This window comes from Dermacentor silvarum, chromosome 6 (genome assembly GCF_013339745.2).
Source record: "Dermacentor silvarum isolate Dsil-2018 chromosome 6, BIME_Dsil_1.4, whole genome shotgun sequence".
Taxonomy (NCBI): domain Eukaryota; kingdom Metazoa; phylum Arthropoda; class Arachnida; order Ixodida; family Ixodidae; genus Dermacentor; species Dermacentor silvarum.
In genome coordinates, this window is record NC_051159.1 from 148,161,297 (window position 1) to 148,177,873 (window position 16,577).

Genomic DNA, 16,577 nt, shown 5'->3' on the forward strand with positions numbered 1-16,577 from the left:
TACATTAAGTTCTGTGGGAGATATATCGGTGGTAAAAAAAACCCATGCTATAATTGGTCGCGCGCTACAAGTGGTTATGTTATAAATGGTTTGCACTGTATTGTTATGTCACATGCCTGTAGCATTTCCACAGACACAATTTTCATTGTTGCTTTTCTTCTCTTCGTCATGATGTGGCATGATATTTGCCATGATAAGTGTGCTGTCTTGTCAGAATAACTCCAGTTTGAATGTGTGAATCTCGTGCATCTGACAACAGTTTCAGTGGGTACAGCCTGTTCTGGCTTTCTAGATCTCTTTCTCATTCGGTTGAACAAAATTTGTTCTTGTATCAAACTTTCTTTTTAGTCTGTCCCCAACTCACAGTAGCTCAATTTGACTATTCCTTTATTATGTTAGCTTGTACATTGGTTTGTGATAGTGTGGAGAGTGCACCCTGAATGGAAATATATTTTTTATTTTCCAGGAGTAATAGAAACTATTTGTGACAAGTTCACTGAAATTTTCAACAAGCAGCCACCTGGAATCCAGCAGTGCTTTCTTAGTAGGTTTCTGTCTATCAAGGGATCTCTGTACAGGTCAGTGTAATATCGCCATTTTCCCCCTCCTTTTTTTGCATGTTTCATGCATGCTCAAAGCACAAAGCTGCATCTAGTAGTAGAATTGTACCGTCACGATCATGGTGTGCTCATGGTGGGAGCACATTGATCTAGCTGTGGCACAAACCTCTACTTAACTTTTCATTATTGGCATACTTAATTTACTTTGCCATGGTACTATGGCCTACAGCACCACTGACAGTGACAAGGAAGAGGTTGCATGCTTTGCGAGTGTGGGCAGCTAATCATCAGCCTGGACAGTGGCACAATGAACCACTCCGCCGGGCCGTCACTGTGGTTCCTCTACACGGTCGTCTACACGGTCGTTAAACGGTCGTCGGCCTGCACATTTTACTGAAACATGTTTTTATGGTTCATATGGCCACTTCTGGACCTTTGCGCCCAAAAATATCAGATAAGAACAGTGAATGAGCAATTTTTAATGCGAAGCATTCTTCGCCTCATACCAGGCACTTTGTGTGGTAGGTGGGTTCCTGTCGGGCCATGTTTCGGACCTCTTCAATTAAGATATATTATGCGTTTGATGGTGTGATTTGAACCAGGATCCTCCAACACAGTAACCCGATGGTCTTCTCAGTAGGCCACAAACGCATGCATACTCCTCGCTTGTGAACTAGCACTTTGAGATGAATGGTGCATGCATCATAGGATAGCAGGGATAGCAAGTGTCTTTTGTGTGCGTCACGTAACATTGCAAAGCAACAAGTTGCTTGTAGACGCAAAGCTGCCAGTTTTCTCTATTCTTCCCTGTGGCAGCTATCGCTTTGAGATGCTGATACTGCTTAGCCTATAGGATTAACCCAGGCTGTAGCGGAACAGGTTGTAATGTTTCTTTGCCGGAAAACAATGAATCAATTGGCATGCCATCTTTGTCGTCGTGCCATTGCATTGCTGCTGTCACACATGCGCTCGCATCACACAGACAATCGCTTGCTTTACTTTGACCACAAAGCCAACAATTTGTGTCACCCAAAAATATTCTAGAGAGCCAGCTACCTGCAAAATGCTTTGCCTAACATTAATTCCCATAGTGCGTGGGATCTGCAGAATTCTTTTTCTTTCTGCACATGGGAGGCCAAGTGCATTGCATATACAGTGCAGGCCGCTTATAACGTAAGTCGCCGGAGTTGCGAATATCCGCACTATAAGCGGTACGGCACTATAACCAAAGCAACAATTTTCAAGGCCTGCACATATGTAAAACGTGCACCGTGCCGCCATGTGTATGCGACAGTCGAGGAATGCGGCTAGAACGTTTGCATTCAATTTACAGTCGAATCTCGTTAATTCAAAATAATTCACGCGGCGGCGCCTCCGACCGGCATTGGTTCGGCGGCGTAGGAGAGACCCCTCAATGTCGCGCGCGAACAAAAAAAAAAAAAAAAAAAATGCAGCGGGAATTTCACCCTCTCTCAAATGGCAAGATTCTGCGTTCCGCCGGAACATACGTGTAGGTGCCGACGTCTCAGCCATGCTACCGTAGCCACGCTACATTCTAGCCACTGTAGCCACGCGTAGAAAATGGCAGTGAACCCTTCTTTCTCCTTTATGCTTCCTCTACTTTCTAGTCACGTGTTGACCTTGCACGTTGCAGCTACAGTGCAGAGGGAAGCAGCGGCGGTGTCCCAGGCCGGCCAATGAAACTGCCCACGCCGGCAAACGCGCGCTTCCCGATAACAGCAGAAAACGAAACTTCGGGGAGCTGGCGCCGAGTCGGCTGGAGCGGCGGCGTCTGCACGGCGGTGGGCGCTCACGGTGACAGTCGAAAGTGAGGGAGCTACGAGGGAGGGCGAGGGGAGCCACCGAAGCAGCGGAGTTGCCGAGGCGAAATCCGCTTCCCTGCCGCCCTCCTCCCTCACATTCCACGATCTCCATGTGCGCCCTTCGCCGTGCCGTGCCGGCACCGCCCGCTCCCTGAAGTTTCGTTTACTGCCATTGTCGTGAAGCGAGCGTTAGCCGGCGTTGGCAGTTTCGTGGCCCTCGCTCGCTATGCGCGCCGTGATATTTCACGACTCGCACTCAAGATTCTAGTTTCAGCCTCACTGGCTGTTCGTTTGCACCACGTGCCCTTCTCCACCACTTCGTCTCTCTTTCTTCCTCGAGCACTCCTTAGGGCGCCAGTTTGAGGGGAGCGTTTGCTGTCTCCGCTGACTTCCGTCCTCCCAGGCAGCCGCACTGTAACCGGTACTTCGTTTCCCGCAACTGCACTATAAGCGATATGTGTATACATGGAGTGCTATGGGAAAATTAACGGGAGTCTGTAAAGACCGCACTATATCCGGTCCTGCACTATAAGCGGTTACGTTATAAGTGGTCTATACTGTACATAGGGTTGTTTGTTTTCGAGTTTTATATATTAGGGGCGAAGCTCCTTAGGGTGTGGGTCTGTCCCTCCTCTGTAGTATGTAGTAGTAGTAGTAGTAGCAGTAGTAGTAGTAGTAGTAGTAGTAGTAGTAGTAGTAGTAGTAGTAGTAGTAGTAGTAGTAGTAGTCGTCGTCGTCGTCATCGTAGTGGGTAGCCACGTCTACTTTTATGGAAAAAAAAAATTCCGAAAGTTGTGTCCGTAGCGCGGAATCGAACCAGGGACCCCTCGCTTCCGAACGCGCGGCGCTAACCACTACGCCACGAAGTGCACATGGACACACGCACCACAATGACAATAAATACCCAACATTAACGAAAGACTGCGCGTTTCTAACGCGTTTGTGCTAGCGCGTTACGGCCCGTGTAAGAAGCTGGTGTAAGACGCTGTGGCCTCTCCGCCTTACCCCCGTATTCATAAACGCTCCTCGACTTGAACTTGACTTGCCACTGCCTTGGGCAGCACGTTCGAAATGCGTTGAAGGCGGTGGCAAGTCAAGTTCAAGTCGAGGAGTGTTTATGAATACAGGGGTTATACTCTCTCAGCAGTCATGTGATGGCGTCGGCAAACGCGGTGCACGTTCCGGCATGTGTAAACGGCTGCGTAAGACGCTGTGGCCTCTCCCCCTTACTAGAGAGTACTGCACGTTTCTAACGCGTTTGTGCTAGCGTCCCCCTAAGCTGGAGATGGTGCAATTATAATGAAGGGAGCTGTTATAAAATAGGAATGACGTCACATATGGCGCGTGTCATTGGTGGAAGTCAATCGTTTGATTTAGTGCGGCGAGACTGGGCGAATTACACTGAAGATTCACGGTTTACCGATGATTCCCTCTGGAGTTTCGCCCACTCATCATCATTCACCCCGTGGATGTGCGGCGTTTTTTCTTTTTTAAATTCGGGGGGTAAAAATCGGGTGCTATTTTTGAACCTGATAATCGGCGAGAAATTGGGTTTTTTGTGGAACTATTCAGAAATTAGTTTTTTTTGTGTGTTATATTTACAAATGTACTAAGTAACTTAATACAATACGTTCCGGGTCTTTTTTTTTATCGGAGAGTATCACGAGTTCCTTAACACTTTCCCTACCATGAGGAAAATAGGTGTTTATTGTATGTTACGGCAGATGTTTTTTTCTGAAGGAACTACTGCACTCAATATTTAATGTAATACATAAAGAGAAAGCAAAATGAATGCAATTTTCACACACAAAAGCTTTATTAACGAGATGTATGTCATAAAAAAGATATAAATTGTTAAAATCAAGATTGTATGATAAAATTGAACAAAGCTTGTAAAGACACGCTTGTATCTATGAAGAAAAATATGTTATGAAAATTATGATATACAAAATGTATTGCCGTCTATTAGGCAATATCTCAGAAAAAAACATTTAACTTTGCACTCGGCTGCGCAACGCTTGAAACAGCGAAGCTGGGCGATCGTAACCCAGCATTTTCCTGAAGTACGCGCGAACTTTTCATCTTATTACTCATGATTATGATAATTCATTTTCGCGCGTCTCGGACTTACGGCCATCACTGCGCGTTGCATAGCACAGCTTGCAACACCGACACTGCGTTCCAATGCTGACACCGCGTTCCAGGAGACCCACTCCATGAATCGTTCTCTCTCTCGCTCTCATAGCGCGCAAAACCTCTTCACCTCTCAGAGCACGAGCGTACAAACGCGCCAGCTGTGGGCGAAGACAACGACGCTCGGACGCAGCCATATGGTTTACAGAAATGCATACTCTGCAGGCGTGGCTGTATAGCCTAGTGGTTACGACGCTCGCTTTGGGACCGGGGGTACGCGAGCTCGAATTCACCTCGGCAAGAAAGTTTTTCTTCTCATACTTGGTAGTTTCTTGCTACGCACCACAAATTACGGCTGGCTTAAACAGCTTCGCTGTTAGAAATCTAAATTTTTAATTGAACAGGTATTCTACTACAAAAACTTAACTGGAAGCACTACAGTTGGGCGTGCCGAGCTGTGGCCGCCGATGTTCCTGGCTGGTTTGCATCATTATTGCTTTCAGACTCAAAGTTCGACGAAAGGTCGGCGTCCTCTGGCTCGCTGCTATTCGATGTATCGATAAGCTCAGCGGCAGAGGCAGTGGAATCGCGAGATTTGTGATCTCCCGAAGGACGTGCGCCGGTTCTGGAGCCGGACATTTTCGCGTTCTGCTTTGACGATCACCACACTTCGGGGCGCGTTTAAAATCACCGCTTGTTGGGAAAAAAGAAAACTGCTTAGAAAACAAAAATATAGTTTCTCCTCTTTCATGTCCGATGCTGCAGGGTGTCCGTGAGCGGCGCGGAAGGACTTGTAAGTGGCATTTCAAACCAGCGATAGCGGGCGGCCATTTTTTCATTCTCCTTTGATGATTGCGAAAATTCGGAGCGCGTTTAAAAATCACCGCCTCGCGGGCAGAAAGCTGTTTAGAAAACAAAAATATAGTTTCTCCTTTTTCACGTCCAATTGCACAGTGTGTCTGTGAGTGGCGTGGAAGTGCTGCACGCAGCTTGTGGAATGAAGTCTATAGGTCACTGGAGTTCGCTTAAGCCAACAGGATCTAACTTCATTGTCCCGAGGCAGGGTAGCTAGTGCGTGTGCATTGCAAACTCTGCGCAGCTTTAAAAAAAAAAAAAGGTTGGTATATGGTTTAGGAATTCGTGGAGGGGAAATCGGGTTTAACCCGATTCTCCTGAAACATGTTCGGGGTGCAAAAATTTAGCAGTCTGGTTTTACCCGAAAACGAACAACCCTTACATATACAGTAAAAGCTCGTGAATTCACAACTCGTTAATTCAAAATTTTTAATAATTCGAAGTAGCCGCCACGGTCCGTCCAACAATGTATTGAAAGTGTTAAGGTGTTTATTTGATGGAACTAGGAGCATCGCACTGAAGTTTGGCAGCATCGGGGAGAATTCCATCCTTGGAGACAACGTAACCTAGTATGGTCTGCTGCCGTGCTGCAAATTTGCACTTATATAAATTAAGTTGTAGGCCGGCGTTTCTCAAGCACGCCAAAACACGCTGGAGGCATTGCAGGTGCGTGGGGAAGTCTGGAGCAAAAACAATGACGTCATCAAGGTAGCACAAGCATGTATGCCATTTCAAGTTGCACAGAACGGTATCCATCATGCGCGCAAACGTTGCAGGCGCATTACAAAGTCCAAACGGCATGACGTTAAATTCGTATAAGCCGTCGGGCGTGACAAAAGTTGTCTTCGGTCGGAGATCGAGAGATGAAAATAATTCTGCTCCTTGTAGGCTGTCAACGATGTCAATTCGTGGTGGCGGGTAAACGTCCTTGCGCGTAATCTTGTTGAGGCACTGATAGTCCACACAGAACTGTACGGAACTGTCTTTTTTTGCAACAAGGACAACAAGTGATGCCCATGAACTGTTCGAAGGTCGAATCACTTCGCGTCGAAGCATGTTGTTGACTTGCTCATTAATTACATGGCGTTCTGTGGGAGATCTGTGATACGGGCGTTGTCGTAGTGGCAGTTGGGAGCCAGTGTCGATGCAGTGCGTAACAGTAGACGTCTGGCCAAGGGAAAGTGTTGCCCAACATCGAAAGAAGAGCGAAATTCTTCTAATAGGCACAGAAGCTGAGAACGTTGGACCGGCGTAAGGTTATCAGCAATGGAGGAACCAAATACATCACTGGGCGACGGAGCAGATGTAGAAATAGCACTGAGCGTGCTGTAAGTGGCGCAGTGCGTCATCTGGCACGTGCGTAACTCGCGAGGTTTCAATGGCTTCCACGTAGCAGCATCACAGTGTATGGGGACGGGTTGCTAACAAAGATAGCGTTGGAGCCCTCAGTGACGTCTACGGTCGCAAAATGTCGCAGCAGACCTTTTCGAGTGCAAAAGCGGTCAGATGGAGGAAGTAGTGCAGTGGCGTAGGAGAGGCTGCTGCAGTAGACGGACACAATCGTTGATGAGTTTGAGGGGACTTGTGTGTCTTTGACGAGTAGTTTGAAGCTGAAGGACTGTCGGCCAGTGCCAAGTCTGACAACAGCGAGAGTTCTATGTCGGTGCGTGCGCAGTTAATCACTGCATTGTGGCAGGAGAGAAAATCTCAGCCTAAGGTAAGGTCATGCAAGCATGAGGAAATTATGATGAACTCGACGGTGTATAGAACATCCTCAATGACAACACGTGCAGTGCACGCTGCTAATGGGGTGAATACGCTGGGCGCTGGCTGTACGGAGGGATAGTCCAGAAAGTGGTGTCGTCACTTTTCGAAGCAAATGGGTAAATTTAACGGCCAAAGCAGACACGGTGGCTCCAGTGTTCACAAGTGCAGGTTCGTGAACACCGTCCACAAACACATCTATCACATTCGAAGGCTTCGTTGAGGGCTTTCAGATTTCGATAGCGTTGCAGCCCTTGTCTCGTGGACAGCGACAACTAGTTTTCCTCTTCTCGAGCGACGGGACGAGGCCGCATCGGTGAAAGTGAGCGACGACGTGGAGAAGGTGAATAGCGGGTGATGGGACATGGGCATACTGATGGTGACGAGTCAGAAGGTGGGTCCGAATATCGGCGGGGAGAACCGAAAATACGACTTGTCGGGTATGAGGCAGCATTAGAAGGCTGCACGCGATTGCAATAGTGTGCCACGGGGTTGGCATAGCCGCACTCAAAGCATATTGGTCGATTGTCTGATGTGCGCCACCCATTTGCTGTGGCAGGTCCCATCCATGTCGCAGGAGGCAGTGTACGAGGCTGCTGGTAGTATGGTTGCGCGGCGGGCTGCGGTCGGGGTCCAGACACGACGTCGGTGTAGCTGAGAGGCGCACATTGCGGAAGTGGTTAGGGCCTGGCGACGACATCGGCGTAGCTGAGTGGTGCAGGTGCACGGATCTGTGGGGGGCTGGCGACGACTTCTGCATAGCTGAGAGGAGCAGCCGCAGGAACATTTTGGTGATGCTCAGGCAAAGCCACATTGATCTCTTGCTTAATGGTGCGGCGGAGCGGAGGCACAAAACTCGTGGAGTGCTCCTGCATATTCTGCGGCTGCGCAAAGGTCATCATGGAGAGTTGACGGGCAAGCTCCTCACGGACGCACGCCTTCATTTCCTCAAGCAACGCAGACTGGTCCGAAATTGTAGCCAAGCCAGCGAGGGGGTTCATCACGCGATGAAGAGTGACGGGTCAACGACCGCTTCCTCCGTAACTCTTTGTAGCTTTGGCACAGTCTCATGATTTCGGCCATGGAGCGAGGATTCCTGGCGAGCAACATGTTGAAGGCATCGTCTTCTATTTATTTCAGCACATTGCTGATCCGATCAGACTCCGCCATGATTGTCGAGTTCACTTTATTGATATAATCTCGACCGGGTGAGGTGGGTCGTCACCGCAGGAATCAGGAGACTGATGAAGGCGGGCATCGTGATGATGAAAAATAGAAAAGATTGTATTCACTTCAATGGTACATGGTTTTGAGTCTATCCGAGTCTCGAGCGGTTCTGTCTAACACGGGGGCCAGGACGGCCTTAAATAACTCCTCGTGGTCTTGTGGTAGCCGATGTCTCCTTCGGGGAACTTGCTAGAAGTGTTAGTCCTCTGTCGGGTGGTCAAGTTGACGACCTTCTCTTCCTCGGGTCCTCTTTCTTGGTAGCTCGCCTTTTTCGTCTGCTCAGGTCGTAGAGGTGTGACGCTTTCTCGGGATTGAAGGGGATTATCTCGTCACGGGAAAGGCGCTCGGGCTTGTTTCCCACATTTGAGAGGTACAGTTTCCAGGAAGATCACAACCGCCTCTTGGGGGTGTGGATAATTGCCCCGACACGGGAACGTGTGCGGGTTTGGTTTCCCACATTTGAGAGGTACAGTTTCCAGGAAGATCACAACTGCCTCTTGGGACGGGAACGTGCGCGGGTTTGGTTTCCCCCATTGACCTGTCGAATTCCTTGCTGATCGTAACATTATTGCAAAGGTCCAGAATGTCTTCAATATAAATGGTAAATGATTCACCCTGCTGATGAGTGCGTTCTCGCAAACGCTGCTCGGTACGCAGCTTAAGTACGCAGCTTTTCCCGGTGACCAAGTACATCTGCCAGGACGGTCTTGAAGGCGGACCATGTTGGGAAATCTGCTTGGTTGTTATACCATAGCCGGCGACACCCGCAAGGTAGAACAGCAGATTGCTCAGTTTGACTGGTTTGTCCCACTTGTTATGCGCGCTTACCTTCTTGTACGTTGTGAACCATGTTCTCCACATCGGTGTCATCCACACCAGTGAAGATGGCAGGGTCGCGGTGTCGAGGCAAACCGGGACACGCAGGCGGGGGTGGTTGCTGGGAGGCGTCCTGAGGCATAGTAGATGGCAGGGTACAGGATCGAAGTTCCAGGGTGTGTGTTTTGACGGCGCAGCATGCTCCACCAATTGTTAAGGTGTTTATTTGATGGAACTAGGAGCAGCGCAGCGGCAACAGTTTAGACAGGGCACGGACTCCAAGCCGCCACCGATAATTCAAACTCCGCACTATTGTGGATGGGGAGAGTGCTTGTGTGCGGGAGCATGTTGGCCATGCTAGTGTCGCCGCGCGGGTCATCAGCTTTGCTTTTTCCCCGTCCCTGTGGCAAGCGGCGGCGGCGGCGTGCACTCTAAAACGCACCCACACCGCTTCGACGACGGTCGTGGACAGCCGTTCAAAGCGGCACGCTGGTTGGGGATCGTTCGGTGCATGCTCCAAGGAGAGCAGCTTACGGCGCACGCGTCGGAGTTTAGAGGGGATGGCATTTCGACTGGTGCAGCGCAAGCAGCGTAGCCTGACTAGCCACAAACGACGCTTGCCCGCGCACCGAAAACATCGAACTACAAAACTATGAACAGGAGGCGTTGCTTTGAATGGCTGTCTGCGACGTAGGCACCTTTTTTCTTTGCGCAATGCATTGTGGGTTGGCGCAGTCGGACTGCGTTGGCCACATCCGGTTACGTTGGCTGCACCAGTGCATTGAACTATAGACGTTTTCGCCAACGTGACAGAGCGTGAGTACGTGCGCACTCACGCTACATTGGACTATATAGGCACCTTAACCGAGCGATTTTTTTCTCTGACTTTCATTGGTTCGAATTTTATTTAAGGGGAGATGCTCCTCAGAAACATTTCTTTTTAAATAATGATGCTGGGCGAATGAAAATTCTATCACTTATAGAGCTTGATCTTTTCATTTGAAATCTACTTTTAGATTTAGGATATCTCGATGCTTTCATGTCTCAAGTGCCATGCATAAGTGAGAAGCAGTGCATGTTTGTGCAGCTGCTGGACTTAGCAGTTAGCATGATAGAGCAGTGCAAAATTATTTTTCTTATCCCTAACACTCCACTGAGTGCTAATAAGCAAGATAATGTGATTCCCTTTACAGGAAACATTTTAAGAGAATTTCGTATCTGGTGCTTCATATTCAGTGGCTGGTGCCCGAGTACATTAAAAATTTTCATCCTTAAAAAAAAGAAAGGGATTGCATTAAATCCTAGATGAGTGCATTCTACATATCCTAAAAATTACGCCCATCAAATGTGGTCTTGATTGGACCACAATAAGTACATAAAATGTTGTGCACAAATGCCTTGTTTTGCCCAAAATATGAAGTTGAGAAAAATGCGATTGAAAGTTATAAAAATTGTTTACTTCTGTTAATTATTATTATTACTTCCCGGGGGATTGTGATGCGGCAAAGCTAACCTTGGAGAGAGAAAGCTTAGGCCTACCACCTTGCACGAGCCCAATGGCGTGCGACACCGCGGTTTGACGCATTGCGCGCTTGAAAATGTGTCATATCTGTGCCTTTTCTTGCCACCTCGAGTGCTTTAACCGAGTTTATTATACTTTTCCCGATAATTTATGGCTCTGATTTCTTCATATGTGAAAGAGGAGAGATCAAAGTTGCTGAAACAACTCAAAACACAAAACCCATTTCTTTAATGAAAATCGCCGTTTTTGACCCGCCCCTCCCCTTAATTAGAATTTTCCATGCCTGGGGAATTCGAATTACCCAGCTTTTACTGACATTTAGACTTCATGGAGACATTTAGAAGCTTCTGTTATCTGCGTGCCACCACCAGCTGATACGCTGTATGCAGTAAAAAGATAGTAATGTTTGCTCTTCATAAGCCTCTGCATTTTTACACGAATGGCAATGAAGCCTTTCAGTCATAAATTGCAACTTGGCAAAAATCTTTAAAAATCGTTTCGTCAGGCAAGTAGGTGCAGACATTTAGAGAGAGAAATCTCTATAGAATGATTATTAATTGTAGAATTTCTGGTGTCCTGACTGCTGCACAAAGTGTAGAATATTCAGAACTGTTGTGTGTCCTCAACAGTGCTGTGCTATTTGACAGCAACAGCAACAACAGTGTAATAAAATTGGAGCAGCTTCAATAGAATCTGAGGGCTTCAGGCGTATCAGTACAAGGGAAAGCTCTTATGATAAGCACCAGTGATTAGTACCACTGAAACCTTTATGGGCCCATGTAATCTTCAGGACGTATGGGAACTGTTTTTATATGCTTAACTGGTGGCTGACACTGCTGCCGCATATTTGTCTGCAGGTGCCTCAGCAATGGTCAGCCCAAGGCTGGTGACTGCCATGCCCAGATCATGCTGAATGCTGTGTCTGCTGTGATGAAGGGCCTGCTTAGGCCCAGGGACCTGTCCAGCCATGAGAAGGGCCCTGCTGAAACACTTTCTGGTGGGGACTTAGTGACATTTTTTTTATTCACACCATTCTATAAATACTTGTCTAAAACCCTTCTTTGTTTTTTTTTTTGGGAGTTTTGTTTCATGGGCTTTCTTGTTTCTGCTGAGTGGGTGCGTTATACCTTGCCTACGCTTGACTGGTGCAAGTTTACAGCAGGAAAATCCTTCCGAAGAAAACAACAGGCCCAAACTGTGATGCCTAGTTGTTTCTGATTGAGTTACAGTGGAATCTCGAAATGATCCTGCATAATGCATTTCTTCTTCATTTCCTGATAATACGATTTGGTTGAATAATACGTTGGATGTGATACAATTTTCAGATGATATGCTTTATTTTCTGGTTCTCGAGAAAATTATATCAACGAGATTCCACTGTACATACTTACACAGCTGTTTACTCTAAAAAATTTTTACCTATGATTAGTAACTGATTTTGTTACTGCTGTTCAGGACTTCAGGTTTACTCACCCTGCACAATGTTTACTCACACTGCACAGGGTTTACTCACCCTGCATGTGTGCGGTGGGGGCATGTATGTATGTGTGGTACGCATGGACAAGGAATCATGAAACTGTGTTTGGATTGGGAATTTCAGTTATGAAAGTGGACGGGTCTTGTAATGTAGGAAAAAAATGTGCCAACTTCTCTTCTGTTTAGAATGTTAGAAATTAGAAAAAGAAGTGGTCACTCTGTCAGATGCTGTTCAGCGTTCATGTGTTATGAGTGTTGTATATGTACATTTAATCAAATCTGGTTTGTGCTAGTTTGCATTTCATGGCCTTTTTTTTTGTTATATAAGCTCTTCAGAAGCCCTATGTAACATAAGCCCTATACAGAGGAATCTCGTTGATACGGTCTTCACAGGAAGTAGAAAATAAAGCGTACCATCCAAAAATCGTATTATCGGGAAAAGTAAACGAAACATATTACAGTGAAATCTCGATATAACTCACTTCAGGGGACCACGGTAAATGGTTCGTTATTCTGAAAGTCATTATAGTGAAAAACCTAAAATTAACCATTCCGCCCATTAACCAATCAGTTAATAAGTCATATGCCATATGAGCTATCAACGAAGACGTCGCTGTTGGCTCTCAGCCCGCGCTGTTGCTATTTGCCATAGATTGCAGCCCCACGCACCACTGAAGCACCGTGTAACAAAAGTGACGCGCCCAAAACAGACGCTTACTCCGAGAAAACTACCAACAGAAAGGAAGCTCCATGTTGCCTCCAAAGCACATTGTTTCTTGTTTTTTTTTCCACATTCATTGTTGTGGACACCACTACTGTCTCACTCGAGATGGACACTGGAACTATTTTAAAGCACAAGTGTGCGTAAAGACACTGCCCGGAAAGTACTAAGTGTGACCATGTGGTAACCCCGCGAGTATGGAGGTTACATTTCTCTGCACGCCCAACGCGAAAGAGGCACGCGGAAAGAAGGGTGAAACAAGGAAGAGACGCGCCTCCGTTGCTAGGCGACACTTGTCTGGGTGGAGCATTCGCTCGCATAACCCGATGAGTCGTCGCCTCAGCTAGTGTGCGAATGGTCATACGCATGACAATCAACACTTTGGGACCTTCTCGGAAAGAACGGCTCGCCTGATTGTTCAGCTGACACACTGTTACCTTGCCTCGGAACGAAAAAGCACGAGTCGAGAGCGAAAGTATTTTGCTGTGATTCCCGATCCGATGTGTGCCTTCTTGCTCCACTGGTCCTGCTGCTCTACTGAGCTGCCTTGTTGGAATATCCGCCCATGCGAGGCCTTCGGGCACACTGCGCCACTGCAGAGCGCAAAGGCGCCGTCCTAAACCAGGCATGGACCCATTGCAACGTGCGGCGGCGTGTCATCTGCCATCCTTAGGGTTGGCTGGTATGGAAAAGGCATGTGTGAAAGAACCTATATGCGCGCGCGGGCGACAACCGTTTCACTTATGGCATGACGCTGTCATCGATTCGCGTGATCGTCACGCTGCTTTCAAGTCATTTTCGGAACTCGCGTAGTGATTATCGTGGGCGATTGGCCTTTCAAGAGGTGGCCATCCCGCTTTCTGATGCACCGATGCTGCGTGCCAGCGTACTCTTTCTTTTTCCTCAGGCGCCGTCTCAGGTTTTCTGAACCCATGTGCTGCAGTGTCCACTTTCTGCGCCTTGTCATCTGCTAGCCTCCTGTTTCAGCTTCTGTGACTGGATACACGGAAATCTAAGAATCCCCAGATTTTGGAATACTAGAATTTTGAAAAAAATTGCCGCTAATTTCGTCTGCTGGTAGCCGATAGTCCGTTGAAGCACGCTCCGTTCAAAGCAAACTTCGTTGCATTACTAAAATAGGTAGAGCAAACTAAGGTTGAAATCATCATCATCATCGTCAGCCTATATTTATGTCCACTGCAGGATAAAGGCCCCTCCCTGCGATCTCCAATTGCCCCTGTCTTGCACTAGCTTATTCCAACTTGCGCCTGCAAATTTCCAAACTTCATCACTCCACCTAGTTTTCTGCCGTCCTCGACTGTGCATCCCTTATCTTGGTATCCATTCTGTAGCTCTAATGGCCCGCCTGTTATCCATCCTGCGCATTACATGGCCTGCCCAGCTCCATTTTTTCCTCTTAATGTCACTTAGAAAAGTGGCTATCCCCATTTGCTCTCTGATCCACACCGCTCTCTTCCTGTCCCTTAACGTTTGGCCTAACATTTTTCGTTCCATCGCTCTTTGTGTGGTCCTCAGCTTGTTCTCGAGCTTCTTTGTTAAACTCCAAGTTTCTGGCCCATATGTTAGCACTGGTAGAATGCAATGATTGTACACTTTTCTTTTCAACGACAGTGGTAAGCTCCCAGTCAGGATTTGGTAATGTCTGCCATATGCACTCCAACCCAATTTTATTCTTCTGTAAATTTCCTTCTCATGATCAGGGTCCCCTGTGAGTAATTGACCTAGATAAATGTACTCCTTTACAGACTCTAGAGGCTGACGGGCGATCTGAATTCTTGTTCCCTTGCTAGGCTATTGAACATTACCTTTGTCTTCTGCATATTAATCTTCAACCCCACTCTTACACTTTCTCGGTTAAGGTCCTCAATCATTTGTTGTAATTCGTCGCCATTGTTGCTGAATAGGACAATGTCATCTGCAAACCAAAGGTTGAAGGTTGAAATGTCGTCCGTTATATCCAAAAGTCTGCTGTATGCGGTTTCGTTGTTATGAGCGTCGACTGGTGTTAGGTTTTAAGTGTTCTGGCATTGGCACAGACTGCCCTTTTTAACCCAGTATGTCTTAGTGCAACCATATGGTCACGATTTATGCACTGCGCACTTTTCATTTACATATTATGATTCAAAAATGTTTGCCACGGTTCTTGAAATTGTTTTTAAAAGGATTGCGAGTTACTTCTTTATAAAAGACAATATAATAGGATATCTGCCTTTGAGTGGTAGTCTTTTAGAAGCGGAGAAAAAAATCAAGAAAGGAAGACGCAAGGAAGAAAAAAGCAGGCAGATACCACGCCCTGTGGGAATCGATGTTATGCGAAGCAGTGTGCAGGGAGCCTACCAAGTTAACGAAACGACCATAAGAGCATCAAGACGTCGGTGGCAGTTTCATGACCTACATGACACGCATGTCATGACATTCATGTCATGAGTCCTCAGGAGTCCCTTTAGCTACGCCTAAGAGACCTTAAGGCAAAGACTTAGTCATGCTGATGACTATGACTGCGACCATTAACCTTTATCCTTCACTTACTACCACGTCCGAACCTATTCCAGTGTTTTTTGAGTGTTAGTCATTTTTCACTGAGTCATTGCCATTTTTGCTGAGTCATGCTCATGACTGTGACTTCTACCGTCATCCTTTAGTGTTTCCTTCACTTAGTACCCACGTTCGAACCCATTTTTGTGGTTTCTGAATGTTAATCATTTTTCGCTGACTCACTGTCATTTTTGCTGAGTCATGCTCATTACTATGACTTCTAGTATCATCCTTTAGTGCTGCCTTCACTTTGTACCATACCTGCCAACTCTTCCGAATTTTCCGTAAAATGTACGAATTTGGACCTGTCTTACGACTTTACGAATGTTGGCTCAATTTTTACGGAAAAGTGGTTATATTCGCGAAATTATTTTTTAAAGTTCCTAATAAAGTCACACCATTGCTGGAGGGCGTGGGCGCCACTTACATAGGGGTGCATAGAGATGGGGGCGTGCACCGTACCTTTATTGTCTGCAAGAGTAAGGAAATTTTTCACTCTGTGACGTTGCCTTCATCATCGGGTCGTTGGACGATCTGACGACGGCCGGACTTCACTGGTTGTCGTTACTCTCGACATAGAGACCCACCTGTACGTAAGTGGCGCTCCCAGAGATGACGGCGATTTCGGGTCGATGCGGCAGGCACAGTTTCTGTATTGGAGGCTGTGACTTGTCGTCTCGCCTGTCACCTTCGCTAGGCTTTTTTCGCGAGTATGGCCTGTTTTGCGGGCCAGTTTTCTTGTTTTTTTTTTGCGACGTGCTGCTGCATCGGGCGCGGTGCGACTCCAGCACTCCAGTGTTTCGTAGCCGTAGCGGCTGCGTAGTGTGATGGCGTGCTCGACGCCTCGTCAGTACTAGACTATCAGTACTTCCAAGTGTGTTTGAAGTCGTACTCCTTGGCAGAATTCCCCCCCCCCCCCCCCTCGGTCACGAGTTTACGAATTTGAAAGTCTTGAGGTTGGCAGCTATGTTTAGTACCCACGTCCAAACCCATTTCAGTGGTTTTTGAGTGTTAATGCTTTTTCGGTGGGTCATTGCCATTTTAGGTGGCTGTTTTATGACCTGCATGTGTGACACGCATGTCATGACGTTCATGTCATGACCTATCATTTATGTTCGTCATAC

At 47.1% G+C, this 16,577-nt stretch overlaps 1 protein-coding gene across 1 annotated transcript in view; it reads left to right on the forward strand.

Moving 5' to 3' along the window:
* The window catches only part of LOC119456193 (mediator of RNA polymerase II transcription subunit 16-like), a 55,741-nt gene that overhangs the window by 21,499 nt on the left and 17,665 nt on the right, over positions 1–16,577 (forward strand). Inside the window, exons 15-16 of the mRNA XM_037717820.2 lie at positions 467–578; positions 11,558–11,697. Coding sequence (XP_037573748.1) covers positions 467–578; positions 11,558–11,697 — 252 coding nt within the window. The remainder of the gene's footprint in view (positions 1–466; positions 579–11,557; positions 11,698–16,577) is intronic.